This window comes from Callorhinus ursinus, unplaced genomic scaffold, assembly GCF_003265705.2.
Source record: "Callorhinus ursinus isolate GAN/ISIS: 27379988/994484 unplaced genomic scaffold, GSC_fseal_2.0 scaffold27, whole genome shotgun sequence".
In the NCBI taxonomy this organism is placed as follows: Eukaryota; Metazoa; Chordata; class Mammalia; order Carnivora; family Otariidae; genus Callorhinus; species Callorhinus ursinus.
In genome coordinates, this window is record NW_027397089.1 from 5549790 (window position 1) to 5566923 (window position 17134).

The window sequence follows — 17134 nt, forward strand, 5'->3', positions numbered from 1 at the left end:
TAGGGGAGAAATTGAAGAAAACAGGTATGTTACTGGAGACTGGGAAAGTATGAAGAGCAGCACCAACCAGTGGGCAAAGGAATCAAATACAGTGGCTCCTAAATTTTTAGATTTTGTGGACCAGTACACAAAATAGAGGGAAAAAACCAAAACAAAACAGGGAAAGGGGCTGCATTTGAGGACTGATGTAGAATTGCAGTTTTTAATCCAGAAATCAAAACAAACAAAAACCTCTGTTATCTACTTTTATCATTTCATAAAAGAAAGGACATTTTGACACATTAAAAAAAAGGAAGGAGATAATCTCAGATACAAGGTTTTTAAATTGAATAAATTTAGCTTTAAAAGTTTCCTATATTGTCTTTGGTTTTTTCATTAAGGTTCAGAAAAGAAAATTTTCTAACAGAATGGCAATGAATTCTGGAAACCAGTGATCTAGGGAATTTCTTTTTTTTCTTTTTTCAAAATTTATTTGAGAGAGAAAGAGAGTGCAAGCGGGGTGGGGGGTGTTGGTGGGCAGAGGGAGAGGGAAAGAGTCTCAAGCCGACTCTTCCCTGAGCACGGAGCCTAATGCGGGGCTCAATCTCACGACCCTGAGATCATGACCTGAGCTGAAACCAAGAGTTGGATGCTTAACCAACTGAGTCACCCAGGTGCCCCAATCTAGGGTATTTCTAAATGCATTTTTTAAAATGGCTGACCCAGCTAGATGGAGAAGCATATAAATTGGGAATGGGAGCAGTGGAACTGGATAACTGGAGGAAGTCCAAGGGATTGGAAACACAGGGATAATGAAGAACAAATTCTGTCCTAGTTAGGAAATTAAAGAGCCGGAAGGATAATTGATTCTGCTCACAGAGGAAAATTAGTGTTTTAGATTTTAGAGATGGAGCAGTTTTAAAAGTTAAGAGGAGCCAAAACGTGGTCTTGCTTGTGTGTGGCTTTGCATAGATGGAAGTCACTGGCATAGAAAATCAGTTACACTTACCTGGTAAAAGTGTTATCATTGTGAGTGAATGCCATAGGATGAGTGTCATAGGGTCATGACTTGCAGAGGATTGTGATGGAATGAGGAAGAAGAGAAGCATATTGAATGATCCAGGTGCTAGAGTCATTAAGGAAATTTTAAATATATCCAGATGTTAGTAGAAGATGATCATATGTACTGAAGTGTCAGTGTACACTGGTTTGGGGCATGGACTCTGGAGCCAAGCTGCTTGGGATCGAATCCAGGTTCTATCACTTGGTGTGTGGCCCTGCAAAAATTACTTGACTGTTCTGTGCCTGTTTCTTAACTATAAATGAGAATAAAAATAGCATCTACTTCATAGAGTCGTTTAGGGGGTTACATGAATAAATATATAAAATGCTTCAAATAATACCTAACACATAGTATGAAAGCTGTAACTGTATAGTATATGTATTTATTATTATTATTAGAAGTAGAAGGGAAGAGATGATTGAGAAACTGTAATGTGATATATAAAACATGTGCTGCTTTACCCTGTGAGTCTCAGAAATGAAGTAAGGATTCGAAGGGAATTACCACCAGGAGAATGTCAAGTTCCATGAAAAAAGCAGGTAAAAGGATGCTTTTAGAAAAACTAGAAGTTATTGGATAATTTGTTCATATCAGAACAGTGGCTCTGTGGAGTAGAGTGGCAAGTACTGAGGATGGAATGGGTTTCTTGGATGTAGGTTAGTCCTGATCTAACAGGAGTGGGACAGGAATGGCAGAGTGGCAAGGTGCTCCATTCTAGAAAAGTAATCGTGGAAAATAAGAATGGAAGATAATAGAGTCTGGGAAGTAGCCAAGTGGGAGGAGTGCTGAATAAGCTGTATGAATTGTTAGAAGGTTTGTAAAACCAGCTGCTGTCATATCTTTATATGTAATTTAAAAGAAATTTATAAAGCTTAGAAAAATAAAGTTTAGGAGTAAAATTCAGTTTAATTCATTTGCTCATCAATGCTCTCTATACCTATTATGTGCCAACCACTCTTCTAAGTACTAGGACTGCTAGAGTGGAAAAAAAAATTCCTCTCCTTGTGGATCTTATATTTTTATATATTTACTTATATAACTGTTTTGATTGGAAAGCTGTGGTGTCATGGGTCTTTCTGGGGAAATTTCCTTCCTTCCTTCCTTATTTGGGGAATGTCTCTTCCTCCCTCCCTCCCTCCCTTCTCTCCTTCCTTTTTTCCCGTTAGTATTTATTAAATACCCCTGTCCCAGGTGTTGGAGATCTACAGATCAAGTGAGACAGGTTCCGGCTCTAACACTACAGTGGAGAAAACAGAAAATTAAAAAAGCAATTAATTGAGGCTGAATTGTCTTTGGAATGACCCAATGAAAATGTCATAGAAAGAAAAATATATACATGTCTGCAGAGAGATTTGTACTGGGAATAAAGATTTGAGAGGAATCAGCATGTAGATGGAAATTGTAGGGTTGGGAGATCACTGGGGGAAAATGTGGAGGTTGGGAGGAGCACCAAGTGCAGGATCTGAAAGGAAGAGGAATCTGTACAGTAAGCCAAAGAAGGTCTTCAAGGTAGAATGAAAATCAGGAATGTAGTATCACTTAAGCCAAGGTCAGATGCTGTTTCAAGAAGAAAAAGAAGTGATAAACTTTTTTGAGTCAAAATTAGATAAGGACTAAAAAATGTCCATAAGATTTCATACTAAAAAAGTTGTTAATGACCTAGCTCAGATCAAATGTAGTTAAGAGGTGAGCATGTAGTGAGGAAGTAGTCACAGTGTACAAATGGGGACAGTTCTTTTTTTTTTTTTTTATAGTAAACTCTACCCCCAGCATGGGGCTTGAGCTTACCACCCTGAGATCAAGAGTCACATGCTCAATTGACTGAGCCAGCCAGGTGCCCCAACAATTCATTCTATTAAGTTTGGCTTATAGATAAGCAGCCAGAGATCTATAGCTGGAGTTGGACTAGATTTAATGTAGAGTTTTGTTCTAAAGATAAGAGGTTTGAACATATTTAATATTTAACTCCAATAGGAATGAGTAGAAATTGAAAGACTGAAGAAGAATCAATCTTGGTGTAGTTACCACTAAGCAGGTACAGAAAATAAATTTGATTACTCTGAGTTTAATAAACTTAGGGAGCGCAGCTTATGCCTACAAACACTCAGAAGCTAAATTTACAAATGAGAATACCAGTTTTATAATTGTCATAGGGATCAGAAACTCATCTGTCATGTCTACATGTCTCTTTTTTCGTTAAGAAAAACATACACATGAAAAGCAAAATTATAATCTGAAGGCCATGTTGTGCATATGGAATAGGAAAGAAGTTAGTTGGATGTTCTTAAAAGCAGATGAAATCAACATATTAATGCTTCCAGGTTCACTTTAGAGCAGTAGCCCCCTTGTGGACTGATTAGTAGTGCCCCTGGTTAGAGACTGGTCTCTTGGACGGTATTCATGATCACTGCCAGTTTTTACTTCTCTGACTCTCCTTTTTGTTCACAAATGTCCTTTCTGTGGCCCATTCTTTCTATATTAATCCTACCCATTGGATTTCAGATGAGTCTGCTTTCTTCTAGAGAAATTCTTTTTCTTTTAGCGGCTCCTGCAACCATTTGATTTATTCTATTAGGTGTTGATTTTATTAATACAACTTTGATTTCTAGTAATGCTTTATAGTATCACCTATAGTATTATTTATATAAATCAGTCTTATAAAAATTATATGAATATTTGAGAATTCAGTTATTCTTACGGCTTTGTAACATAGTTTAGAAATAGTTGGCATACTGGTCAAAAAAAGAATACCAAGCAGTCAATTTTTAAATTAATACTTTTATTGCAAAAATAGATAACTTAGTCCAAAATTTTGTTAAAAAGACAATTAAAATCCTTCCATAATTTCCTTTTAACATTTTTGCATATAGACTTTGAATCAGTTTCTTGTGTATCTTTCCTCCCGTTTCCCATAAAACTGGACTTCTACAACCTTCTAGTCTTTTCCTAATGTATTATGAGTGTTTTCCTATGTCATTAAATGTTTTCTTTTATAAGATTTTCAGTGTTTACATATATTCAGAGCTTTTAATTCACCATAGTTTGTATATTTGCTACCCAACATTTCTTTCTTTCTTTGATATTTAAAAATAACAATATGAGAATTAGTCTCATAATGAGAATTATCCTCATAATCAAGGTTTTGGTGACAACCAGATTATTACCTCAGGATACTTTCCTAAAAAGGGAATTTACTTAGTCAAAAGGAGAGTGGTGAATATTTATATTCTTCTAGCAATAGATTAGCATATCTATTTTATTTCATTGTCATCTATTAGTAGGAATGTATTTTAATATTTGCTAATTTAATAGAAGAAAAATTATTTCTTATTTTAATTTGTATATTTAAATATTATGAATGTGAATTGCTTTTCACTTTTTTGCTGTTTAATGTGTGTGTATAAATTGCCTTTCATTAGTATGTTTTGTCAGGGTGGGATGGAGAAAGGAGAGGTGCGTATAAGCATTAAGCTTTTTTCTCAAGGAGGAGTGAAATGTTAAGTCGTTCCAACAACATTTGTCAGTTATCCAAAATTAAAAGAAACCTTTGTATCTTTTTTAGAGTATTCACTTAGTCATTATTTATTCCTTAGCATGACTATATGAAAGAAGAAGGTTTTCCTGAAGATGAGGCGACTGAATCGGAAAAAAACCTTAAGTTTGGTGAAAGAGCTGGATGCCTTTCCAAAGGTTCCTGACAGCTATGTAGAGACTTCAGCCAGTGGGGGTACAGGTGAGTATCCGTTCCAATTAAAACTCCTTCAAGCGCAGCTTCTTAGGGAGCCAGTCAACAACATACAGAAATGTAGTCATGAAGAAGAACTCATCAATGAATTGCACAATAACTTTGTGACTGGTCTGTCCTTATGTCACACTGTTTGCCCTAATTTTATTGTCATGTATATTTTCTTTGGCATCTAAACCCAGTGCAGTCTATGCGTTTAGCAGCATTTATTAAAACATTGCTGAACAAATTAATCCAACTTTACTGCTTTGGTGCTCTTGAGTTATGTATAATTATATATGAATAGAATTGAACTTGGAAGAAGTTATTTAACGATCTTAAACTGCTTCAGTCCTATTTTGGTTAAGAATAAATCAATTTAGACATTATAATAGAAATCTTAGTTTCATATTACTGGAGAGAGGCAGCATGAGGTAATAGTTAAGAGCTTAGACTCTGGAACCAGACTGTCTGGATTTAAATCCCACCTCTACCTTTTCCTAACTACTTGACCTTAAGGAAGTTACTTAATCCATCTATGCTTTAGTTTCTTCTTCCATGAAATGGGGATAATATCAGTTTTTACCTGGTAGGGTTACTCTAATGATTAAGTAAATTAATATTTAAAAAATGCTTAATGCAGTACCTGGTACAAAAAGAAGTGTTCATTAAATAAAACAAATATGAAATATGTAAGAAAAATATGCGACTATGATAGTATTTACTATTATTTCTTTCCCCATGAAGAGCTAATAAAATATTTCACATAAGATTGACATTTCATTTGGTAAAATGTGTAGCTATATTAATATATATATTAATATATATATTAAGTTGCTTGCTATTTCTAACCTGTGATTAAGTTTTTTTTTTAATGAAAAAGTGCAAGTTCTTGTTGCACAATCCATTTTAAGTATATTTTGTCACAGTATAAGATAGTTCTTTTCTTTTTGTCAGGTCTTTTATAAATGAGGTGATATATTTAGGAGATTCCAAAGTAGATGAGAATTTTATTAGAGATTTGGAGATGTTATTTGCGTTTCTGGTACACAGATTGTCATGGCTTCTCAAGAGCTAAGAATTAGTCTAGTTTTTTTATAGATTGGCTATAGGCATGGATGTGTTTTTAATTATGAGGGGACTGCTTTCAAATTTGTAGTGTAAGACTTATGCTTACTTTCCTCATTTATCATGCCTATGGCAGTGCTATATACAAGAAAGGAAAAATTTTGTGTCTGTAAAATTTGGCAAATCTATTTAGTGAGATACCCTTAATATTGATGAGATAAAATGCTTCTCAATAGTAGAAATGTTTGTGTTCATGTTTGCACTCATTAAATCTTCATTTTTGAGCTGTTTTAGAAAGAAATGTATAATGAACATTTTAAGAAAAACCTTTTATAGTATCCATTCACATGGCAATCATAAGGGCTTTCTTTGCTAATTTTAATCTCACTTAAAATAGTTTCCTGTTTACTTTTTAAAAATTGTTTTAATTCTGGTTTTTTGTTTCGTTTCTCAGTTTCTCTAATAGCATTTACCACAATGGCTTTATTAACCATAATGGAATTTTCAGTATATCAAGATACATGGATGAAGTATGAATATGAAGTAGATAAGGATTTTTCTAGGTAACTTCTTTTTACTTCTTGAAATACCTTTGGATTCAAATTGTTTTAAAGTTAGCATATCCTTTTAAAAATTTTTTCTAACCTTTTATACTTGGTTTGTTTTAGTTCTGAAGAAGTAGTCCTGAAAATTCTCCTTAACTGCATGCATTAGGTGAAACATTTTAGAGTCATTTCAATATTGGTTAAATGCTAAAAGAGAGATCTTCTTGATTTAATATGCACTTGTATAAAAAGGTTAGGAGAACATAATATATATATATATATTTTTAGATGCTGAAATGGTAGAAATTGTTTAATGTTTTGAAACTTTTTAGATTTTGAAATATCTTGTGTGTGCTGGAAAATAAAGTGTCTAAAGCTACATTGTATATGCTTATAACTAGATTTTTATAAATTATATCTAAATACAGTTTTACTATAAATAGTATCACTTTTAACCCTTTGAAAATATATACTTTATTTAATTTCTTTGTATTTGGATTTTTTAATGATTGGAAATTACAGGTTTATAATGTTAAGATTGCACTAGGTGGAGGGCGGGGTGTACTTCTCAATTTCAATTCCATTTCTGTCGTTTACTAGCTATGTGACTTTAGGGAAGTTACTAAATCTATGTTTGCATGTACTTCAGTCTCCTTTTTCATAAAATGGGGATAATAGTTACAGTATCTGCCTCATGGGGTTAATGAGAATTAAGGAAGTCAATATTCGTAAATTGCTGTGTAACTTCGGACAAATCACACAAGTGACTTCTTTTGGGCCTCAGTTTCTTCATCTGTAATATGAGTATTATTCTGGATACTAGTAGTTTTCAAAGAATTTGTTATTTTTAGCACCAATGAATCACTTTTTGCTTTTTTCCAAATGAAGTATTACATAGGTTACCTTGTAAGCTAATGGGGATGCCCGGAAGCCTGGCCACTTGGCCTCGTTCTCTGGTTCCTATAGCATCTCCTAAGCCTAAACCCCACAGTTATTTGGAGTACAGTTTGAACTCTAGACAATTTAAGATGATATGAAGCTCCAAAAATCTGTAGTTCCTATTGAAACCATAGAAAAATTATTAGAGGGAAAAAGTTTTGATTGGAAGCACAAGATGGGACTGATACTTGTTGTACTCATTCTGTTATTCCTGGTGCTTAATTCTGGTATTTGAAAATTAATTTGATTTGAACTGATCCTTTGAAAATAAAGCATTGGCTGAGCCTTTTTAAAAGGCTATGCAAAACTTTAAGCATCATAGGGTTTTTTTTTTCCTGGCAGTTTGGTGCATTTACCCTGAGCCACTCAGACTTAGTTTCCAATATGCCACTTCAGTGGTTATGGGATCTTCAACCAGGCATTTACTCTGCTCTGAACAACACTGGCTTCTCTGTAAATCTAGAAAGCTATCTACTTTATATAGGTCCATGATAAAGAATAAAAAAGATAGGGCGCCTAGGTGGCTCAGTCAGTCAGTAAGCGTCTGCCTTTGGCTTGGGTCATGATCTCAGGGTCCTGAGATAGAGCCCCTCATCTGGGCTCCCTGCTCAGTGGGGAGTCTGCTTCTTCCCCCTACCCCCCCCCCGCTTGTGGCTCTCTCTCTCTCTGGGTCTCAAATAAATAAAATCTTTAAAAAAAAACGAATAAAAAAGGTAATAATAGTAGGGCATTAGGAATAAATGCCTGATATGTTATTTATCTGATAAATAGAAGAGAAATACTTGTAATTCCTAACCCTTGGTTTTGAAATTTTATGTTCTTCAAAGAATATTCTGTATAGGGTTTATGTAAACACAGGTAGACTTTTCTGAGTTGCCTGGAGTTATTGTTGAGTTACCATGATTAAATTAAAGGATACTGTGTTGAAAACTTGTGAAATCAGAAAGGCTTTTAGAATAGTTGCCAAATACAGAGTTTTTACTTTTAAAGTGCCTTTGTTTTGGCCATAAGAAATGCTATCCAAGTTCGAATCAACATATTTTATTATGTTTGAAATCCAAGTTTTCATAGATCAGTTGATTTATATTTCTCATGTTTTCTTGATGACTTGGTAGGTACTAACATTTCCTTTTTGTCTTCTAGCAAATTGAGAATCAATATAGATATTACTGTTGCTATGAAGTGTCAGTGTAAGTACACCTTTAACTTGTTGAGTCCATGTATTGTTTATGATTTAAATAATTGTTAGTAGAAAGTAAGACCACTGGTGGTGTTTTAAGTTTATTTTTTCCTTTATGCTATCTTAAAATGCTATGGTAACGTTATTTAATAGTGCAAGTTGTTTTGCTCCCTAGCTTATATTCTTTAAATTTCTTTTCCATGAAGAGAAGAGATTTAACTTTCACATTAGTACAATTAAAATAAAAGAAAACTGGAGGAAATTTTCATGAGTCAGAGTTCTAATTTAGATGTATCATTTATTTCTTTCTTGTTTGGAGTTACCAGTTTTACACCCACCCATGCTCTACAACATACCCTGTTTCACTGTTTTGGTTTGACACCCTTTACTTGCAGTCTTGCATATTAAAATATGGATCCAAGTCTTTTAACTAAATAATGTGTTACCCTTTTTTATTTTCTTCTCTGGCTTCCCTTGATTATACTAGTAGAAGTGGGAAAATGTTAATGTGCTAGGTAGATAATGTTTGAATCAGTATTGCTCTCAAAGATGAGGATGTTTTTGCATGAAAGATCTTTTAAATTACTGAAAATTTCTTTTAAATTGAGACAAAATTTTTTAAAGTATAAAATAGTTTAAGCAGATAATTTCTGGGAGATTTCATCTCAGAAAAATTTTAAATCTCTTTCCCTTTTCATTTATTTTTCCTTATGGTAGTGGTTTTAAGAGTAAAGAAACACTTTATATTTAAACTATGAGTTTGTTACTACTGAATATATATTTTTGCCTTATTTTAGATGTTTGAATACCCTTAAAACTTTTGCCTTTTCAAAATAAACTTTTCCTATTTGTTGAGTTTTTTAAAAAGTCATCAGTAGCTTTCTCTTAAAATTTCTTTTAATTTCTAAAAATAATTTTTGTATTTAATATTTTGTTTGGCAGCCATTTAATTTAGTACTTGTGATTAGGTTCTTGACAATTTTTGCAAAGCTCTGCAGTTGAGTGAAGTTTATGCTTTTTACCGTGAGATTCTGAGTCATCTTTTTTACTGAACAAGAACCAGAAAAAGTATTATTGATTTTTTGAATACTTTCCACCAAAACTGTATAATGCGACTGTTTTAACTTTTGGGAACAAATAATTGGTATAGGAAAGTGATTTTATGTATTGGAATTTTCTGTTAGTCATTTCAGTTTGTTAGTTTATGTAATATATAGTTTGGCTCCGAAAATAGAATGTAAACTTCTATTTTTTTTTTATGCAGATGTTGGAGCAGATGTATTGGATTTAGCAGAAACAATGGTTGCATCTGCAGATGGTCTAGTTTATGAACCAGTAAGTTTAATGGACATGTACTTTTAAATAATATGCTATGAGATGTTGTTTTCTTGAAGACAGTTTTGATATTTGCTTTTCGTTTTGTAGGTTTTAATATGTGTGTGTGTGTGTGTGTGTGTGTGTGTGTATTTTTAATTTAAAAGTAACCCATATTCTTTGTGAAGATTTCTAATGCCAAAGCCTTGAGAATAACAATTGTTAGCATTTAGGAAAAACCTCTAAAGTCTGTTTTATAAACTTATTATTCATTTTTTGTTAATCCTTCCTGATAGTTTCCTTTTTTCTTATAGTTACTATAATGATTAAATGTTCTTTTCCTCCAATGATTCGGAAATTCTGTGTCCTATCTGTATTCTACTTTTAGCAAAGTTAAGTCTTTAAAAATGTTTCAGCTGTATTCCTCTTAACATAAGGAAGAATAAAGCAGTATCTAAGAGGAAACATTTTCTATGCATTTACTTTTTTTTTCTCTCCTTCAAACCTCTGTTTCCCAAAGCTAGTGAAATTCTGACATTCTCCTATTGTTTTCATAGCACAAGTTGTGTATGATATAACCAGTTTGTCAGGAAACACCATCACATTACAGGGGCAAATATCACATTACAGGAGTAGGTGTTAACAAGTCATGATAACTAGCTCTAAAGAAGCTTTAGAGAATAAAGAAGGGAACTCCCAGCTACTTTGAGTTGCTCTCTGCTCAGTTGGCATTGTGGTACTTATGTTTACCCATGCATTCTTGAGTTCTTTTATCATTGACAGTTGTGAACCCTTCTTTAAGTAGATTGCAAAGTGAAGACTAAAGGTGATGGAGGAGGATTAGAGATAGCTGAATGTGTCATAGGAAAAAAATAAAAGGAAACCTTTAGGTCAGTTTTGATTATCAAATTATTTTTAGCTTATAGCAGTAAAATATATTTATAAGCCTTTTGATGCATACTTTTTAAGTAGACATTTCTGAAGAAAAGGTAACTTTGTTATTGCTGCTCTGAATCTCTTTGCTCCCTAACTCCTGTATTCCCACTCAAAAAATTGATTTCCCTGTAATTTTTTATGAGGTTTGGTACCTTACAAATTCAGGTACCATGTTATCACATTTTAAACTATTATCTAGAAATTTAGATCTAGATAATTTTTAGACATTTTAACATTTGCATTACATTTCATACTATTTTAAGAATAATTATTGAGTTTTAATTCTGTGTTTTATTGCTTTTATTTTCTACCATTCTTACTTTATTTTTTATCACTTTGTGGAAGGACTTTTTAAGACTTGTCAGTAAGAATATGTGGATATGTGGATTATGTTTTAGAGACTCTAGCATGACTGCCTATGTTGTTCTGTTCTTCATGTAAGTTTGGCTCAGGATATAATTCTGCTTTATGGTGTTTTGCATTCAAAACTTTATAGACATTCCTTCATTGTCTTCTGATGCAATTATTTTTTCCTTCATAGGTAACATATTCATCTACTTGAATGCTTTTTTTCTTTTGCTTTTATAATTCAAATATTTATCCCATATATCCAGGTTTGGATCACCTTGGGGTGTAGGGTTTGTTTGTTTGTTTGTTTGTTTGTTTTTTGTATTTTGGTTTTGATCTTAATGATCTGAATTTTGAAGTGTTTTTTTTTTTTTGGCTCATTTATTTGCTTTAAATTTGTTTAAAGCAATGTTTTTACCTCTTATTATTATTATTATTATTTTTTAGAGAGAGAAAATGGGGGGCAGAGGAAGAGGGAGAGAGAGAATCTTAAGCAGGCTCCCCAATTCAGGGTTCAGTCTCACTACCCTGAGATCATGACTTGAGCTGAAATCAAGAGTTGGATGCTTAACCAACTGAGCCACCGTGGCATCCCTTTACCGCTGCTTTTTAAAGTTCTTACCACATGATGTTGATTTCATGGAGTGGTTCTCAGTATCCTTATTAATTCTTATTTTAGATGCATATTTCAAACTTCGCCTCTGAGTTCTGAGAGATTACCTTGATCCAGCAGGACCAATCTTTTCAGTGCCTTCATTACAGTTTAAAATTCAGTGATTCTATTTTATATCTTTAATATATCACAGATCATTCCATTTTTTTGTCATTATGATGTAAATTTTATTGACAAACAATTAGAAAAACTTAACATCTTTCTTATTTCTAGGAATGGTATCATAGAGGAAAATTAGCCCTCATATCTGAGATTGATCACTTTTTTCAAGTTAATATTTTTATATATTCATTTATTTATTGTTCATTCTTAGGATGAGATATAAGTGGCCTATTAAGTGATTGGGAGTTGACATAGACTGTTGAGTTATGTCAGTTTTTATCTGACCCCCCTTCTCCAACACACACACTTTTTTTTTTTTTCAGGCCTAGATGAAAGGAGAAAAGGGTGTTAGGTTTAGATATACTGTGCTTCTTTTAAGTAATATTAGAGCTTCAGGTGCTTTTTGAAAAGGAAGGGAGAAGTCAGTATTGGGTCCAGGATGGCAGAATAGTTCACCAGGGCATTCCAGGTTTCCTTTTCTGTGCTTGTTTTGACAGGCTACATTTCACTAGGCTAACTCCTCCTTTCTTTAGCCAGTGTGAGTCCTCATTAGCAGCCAGCCGTGGCAGTAGTCTTGCTTAATTTAGAACACTGTCCAGGTCACATGTAAGCTAGGAATAACACTGCTGTGGAATGTCCTCACATGTGGTCTCTGACACTTGATTTGAACTGAAAGTGCTCCTAGGGTGGGGACGGCCTCTTTCTCAGGTGTCTCTTTGTCTTAGCACCTGTTCTTCTCTTTCTCTGAGTTACGGACTTTCCTTGTTTCCTACATAGACCTCTCTGGGCCATGAAATGAATTATGTGTTGGTTTCTTTTCTCAGTTTAGTCTCCCTTGTATGCAGGCTTGCATAAGTTCTTGAAAATTTCCAGCATGTTGATGCTAATTTAAAACGATAATATAGGGGCGCCTGGGTGGCTCAGTCATTGGGCATCTGCCTTCGTCTCAGATCATGATCCCAGGATCCTGGGATCGAGCCCCGCATCAGGCTTCCCTCTCCCACTCCCTCTGCTTGTGTTCCCTCTCGCTGTGTATCCCTCTGTCAAAAAAATAAATACAATCTTTAAAAAAAATAAAATGATAATATAGAGTGTGTCTTCAATTTGTTTCTTTGAACACTGAAAATTTGGTTATGAGGAAACTTAATCATCTTGAACTTCGCCTCTAAAATTTACTTAGCCTTTTTCTTTAGCATTCTCGCTGTATTCTGAGTGTCTCCCATTCCTACTCTTTTTTTTCTTCACATTTGTTAAGTCCCTGGTTTTGTTTATATCTATTTTTCTGGAGAGCTTGTCTCTCTAGCTAGATTTTAAGCTCCCTCAGGAGCTTAAAAAAGCATTAACTTTTTTTTTTCTTCTGTGTTTCACAAAATGTGAAGTATAGTGCCTTGTTAGCTATTAGGCACTAAGGAATATGTTAGAGTTATGTAATTGTAATAAGATTATTGATTATTCCATTGTAAATAGTTTCTGCCATCTCTTCCAGTCATTTGTGGAACAGGAACGTTTTATTTAAATTTAACTGTCATATAATTAGAAGTTATGTCTTGACCAGACAGGAATTTAAAAATATTCAGTTGTATACTTTTTATTAGTAATTTCTAAAATGTTCAACAATATTTCTGGTAAGTCTCCATTCCTTTGTCCTAATTTATATTAAAATATTAAGTAAGAGTTATTAATGTAAAATTATTTGAGATATTTTTTACTTTTTATGTTTTCAAACTTGCTGTCCTAATATGCACTCTGAGTATTAAAAACTTAGCCCTAATAACTTTACTAGTTTCCAAATCATGATCATACAGTATGCTGGAGAGTTACTACTTTGCTGTTTACCATTATATTTCATTCCTATTTCTTTACTTAAATAGAAGAATTTAAAAACTGTAAATGTGAGGAATCTGACAGTGCTGGGTTTGTATACTGACTCTTAAGGTCTGTGATGTTGGAAAAAGTTTTGAACCTATTGAGCTTCTTCCTCCTATAAAAAAGGCAAGAATGGTAACAAACTCACAGGTTGTTCTGAAGGCTAAGTGAGATAAATTAAGTCGCAAAGTATCTAGCATGAAGTCGGCTACTCAGTAGTTCCTTTACCCCCATGCCATATACTACACTATGCAGTTTTGGGAAGTCAGAGGAAGAATCCTGTCCCTCACTCTCAAAAGTTTTATTTACAAGGTAACTGGGAAGCAGTTGCATGCAGCCTCCTCTGTTCACCATGGTGTGTTTTATAGATGTTAGCATTTTCCTTGTGCGTTGTGGTGGAAAAAACGTTGGGACACATGCTGTAGATAAGATCAGCAGGAGGAGTAATCAGAGACAATTTCACTGTCATCAGAAAGATGGGGGCAATTTAACCTGGAGGATATGGTATATAGGATTTAGATATACATGAGGGTCACAATTACAGGAGAGGAAGTTTCCAGGTTGGTATAATTAAATTACCAAAGGCAGAGAGGTAGAACTGTTTGATGAAATGAGGGATTCTTCCACCTTTATTAAAGAACTGGGGATTTTGTAGAGAGAATAGTAGGTTAGGGCCTGATTATGGAAGTGTAATTAATATTGCTAAATTTAAAAAGTAGAATCGATACGCTTTGTTATGAATTGCCTTTATAAGAATCAAAAGTGGTCTTTGTTATTGCACACTTAAATTGTGGATATTGTCACAAACCATGAAAAGCTTGCATATTTTCCTCTGATTCCACAAGTCATTTCGTCTGACTGAATTGATGAAGATAGTGCTTAGATAAATTTCTTGAATTACTCCTTATTGATTAGTACATTTGGGAATTACAGTGTCATTGGTTAGCTTGTTTCAAAAATTGTTGATTTTGGGGCGCCTGGCTGGCTTAGTTGGAAGAACATGCGACTCTTGATCTTGGGGTCATGAGTGTGAGCCCCACACGGGCTGTAGAGATTACTTAAATAAATAAAGCTTAAAAAAAAAGTTGATCTCATCTGGTATTTTTCCCGGCAAGAATATGGGCTTTGGATGCTTAGATATTATAGTTGAGCTTTATGTTTTTCTTTTTCTTTTTTAAAAACTTTCATGCATGTATCATTTAAATAATCTCAAGTCCTAAAATACCATTTTGTGCATAGATTACCAGCTTGCAGTCATTTCTATAAATGTGGATAACTGTAACAGGAAAATATTTGTGATTAGTAAAATTTCTTTATATTGGTTTTGAGTTAGAATATTATATATTATATTTTTTAGCTTACTTACAGAAGGTTAAATGTAAATATGGATACTTGTTTCTACAAACACTATAAATTTTCTTGCTCAAAGAAAACATTTTAAAATTATGATATAAAAGCCAAGAGAAATTGTGCTAGTGATTATGTTTTCCTTTATTTCAGGCAATATTTGACCTTTCACCACAGCAAAAAGAGTGGCAGAGGTAATAAGTTAACAAAGTATTGTGGTCCATAGAAATCTAGATCATGTTTTCTCTATTTTGTCTTTTGTGAATTATTCATAGATTAACATATTTTTTTGGTCAGTTTTTGGGATGAATTATTAGACTATAGTAATTAATATCATCTTTACAATTTCAAAAACTTTATCAGATCTTAAGAAAGTCATGTATAATCTTTTCTCTAATGCACTTTGAATCATAAATATATCTTAGTTTTCATTTAAAATTGTATTAACTATTTAAAAATTTATAAAGCAATATCTGATCATTTAAAGTTCAGTTTGAATAGAAAGGATATAAATTAAAAGTAAAAGCCTCTTCATCATTTACTGTTAGTGCCACTGACTAGCAGTAATAACCAGAGTTAAATTTCTTGTGTCATCTTCTAGAAATTTTTTGTTCATTTATAATTTTCTGTATATTTGCATATTTGCTTATGTTATTTTTTCCTAATACCAATAGGATCATTCTGTACATTTGTTCTAAAACTTGCTTTTTTCCACTTAGCCTGGTATTTTGGATATCTTCCCATGTCACCACATAGAGTATTCATTTTATGGATAAACTATGGTTGATTAAGTTAGATCCTTATCAGTGGGCATTTAGATTGTTGGCAGGATTCTAATATTTAAAAAAAAGGATTCTAATATTAAAAACAATGCTCAATGAAAATTCTTGAACGTAATTCCTTACGTACTGGTGTGAATGTGTGTGTGTGTGTGTGTGTGTGTGTGTGTGTGTGTGTGTGTGTGGTTTCTAGAAATGGAACTTCTCTTTCAGAGGATATTAACATTTTGGTTAGTTCTTATCACAAAGAAAAATTTGTAACTATGTGAGGTGATGGTTAACTTACTGTGATAATCATTCTGCATATGTCAAATCATATGTTGTACACTTTAAACTTACACAGTATATGTCTATTGTATCTCAGTAAAACTGGCCCCCCCCAAAGAGACGTTTTGAAAGATGATGCCAAAATATCTTCACTTGTACTCCAAAGCTATATGAGAGTACTTGTTTCTATACAACCTCACCAACAGTGGGTATAACCAGACTTTTTTTATTGTTGCCAATTCTGTGGGTGAAAAATGGTATTACACTTGTTTAATTAGCATTTCTTTATGAATCAGTTGCATATCTTTGTGGATTTTTTTCCCCCGTTTGTATTTCTTTTGAAACTGTTTATTCATGCCATATGCCCATTTTGCTTGGTTGTTGGGTTTTTTTAAAAAATAATTTTAAATAATCCTTTGTATATTAAAGAAAGTAGTCCTTTGTTATAAGTGGTTCCCCCACCCCTGCTCCCATATACTGCTTTTTTTTCTTTTCGGTTTCCAGGCTATGTCTTGGTGCTTACAAAGACTTTACTTAAGATTATTGCAAAAAAAAATTTTTTTACCCATTATTTTTTTTTTCCTTTCTAGTCCCTAAGTACATTTCAAAGGCCTTTCTCTTTTAATTTCCAGTTTCACCATTTGGGGAGATTTTTAAATTAAGGTTGAAATCAAATGTAGTTAAAAGAACTGAATATTAGGTGTCTCTGGGCTTCTAGAGCTTAGAGTAGAAAGCCATCCAGAGATGAAATACATTTCTTTAATCCAGAAATATTAAAGTGAGAAGCCTCCTTTCATCTGGAATTTTATTCAATGTCTAAGACTAGTAATAAGTGGGAGCAGAGATTATGTTTTTACTATTAAAATAATGGCTGTTTTCCATCAGAGTTTTTTTTTTTATATATCTTCATATACGGAATATAAGCTTGGATATTGGTATATTTGAGGCAGAAGTTACACACACACACACACACACACACACACACACACACACACACACACACA

General features: G+C 33.3%; 1 protein-coding gene across 1 annotated transcript in view; it reads left to right on the top strand.

The window, feature by feature from the left end:
• Window positions 1-17134, top strand: part of ERGIC2 (ERGIC and golgi 2) — a 43209-nt gene that overhangs the window by 3633 nt on the left and 22442 nt on the right. Inside the window, exons 2-6 of the mRNA XM_025879875.2 lie at window positions 4636-4775; window positions 6289-6397; window positions 8462-8508; window positions 9763-9833; window positions 15238-15278. Of these exons, the coding sequence (XP_025735660.1) occupies window positions 4670-4775; window positions 6289-6397; window positions 8462-8508; window positions 9763-9833; window positions 15238-15278 (374 nt within the window). The 5' untranslated portion in view covers window positions 4636-4669. The remainder of the gene's footprint in view (window positions 1-4635; window positions 4776-6288; window positions 6398-8461; window positions 8509-9762; window positions 9834-15237; window positions 15279-17134) is intronic.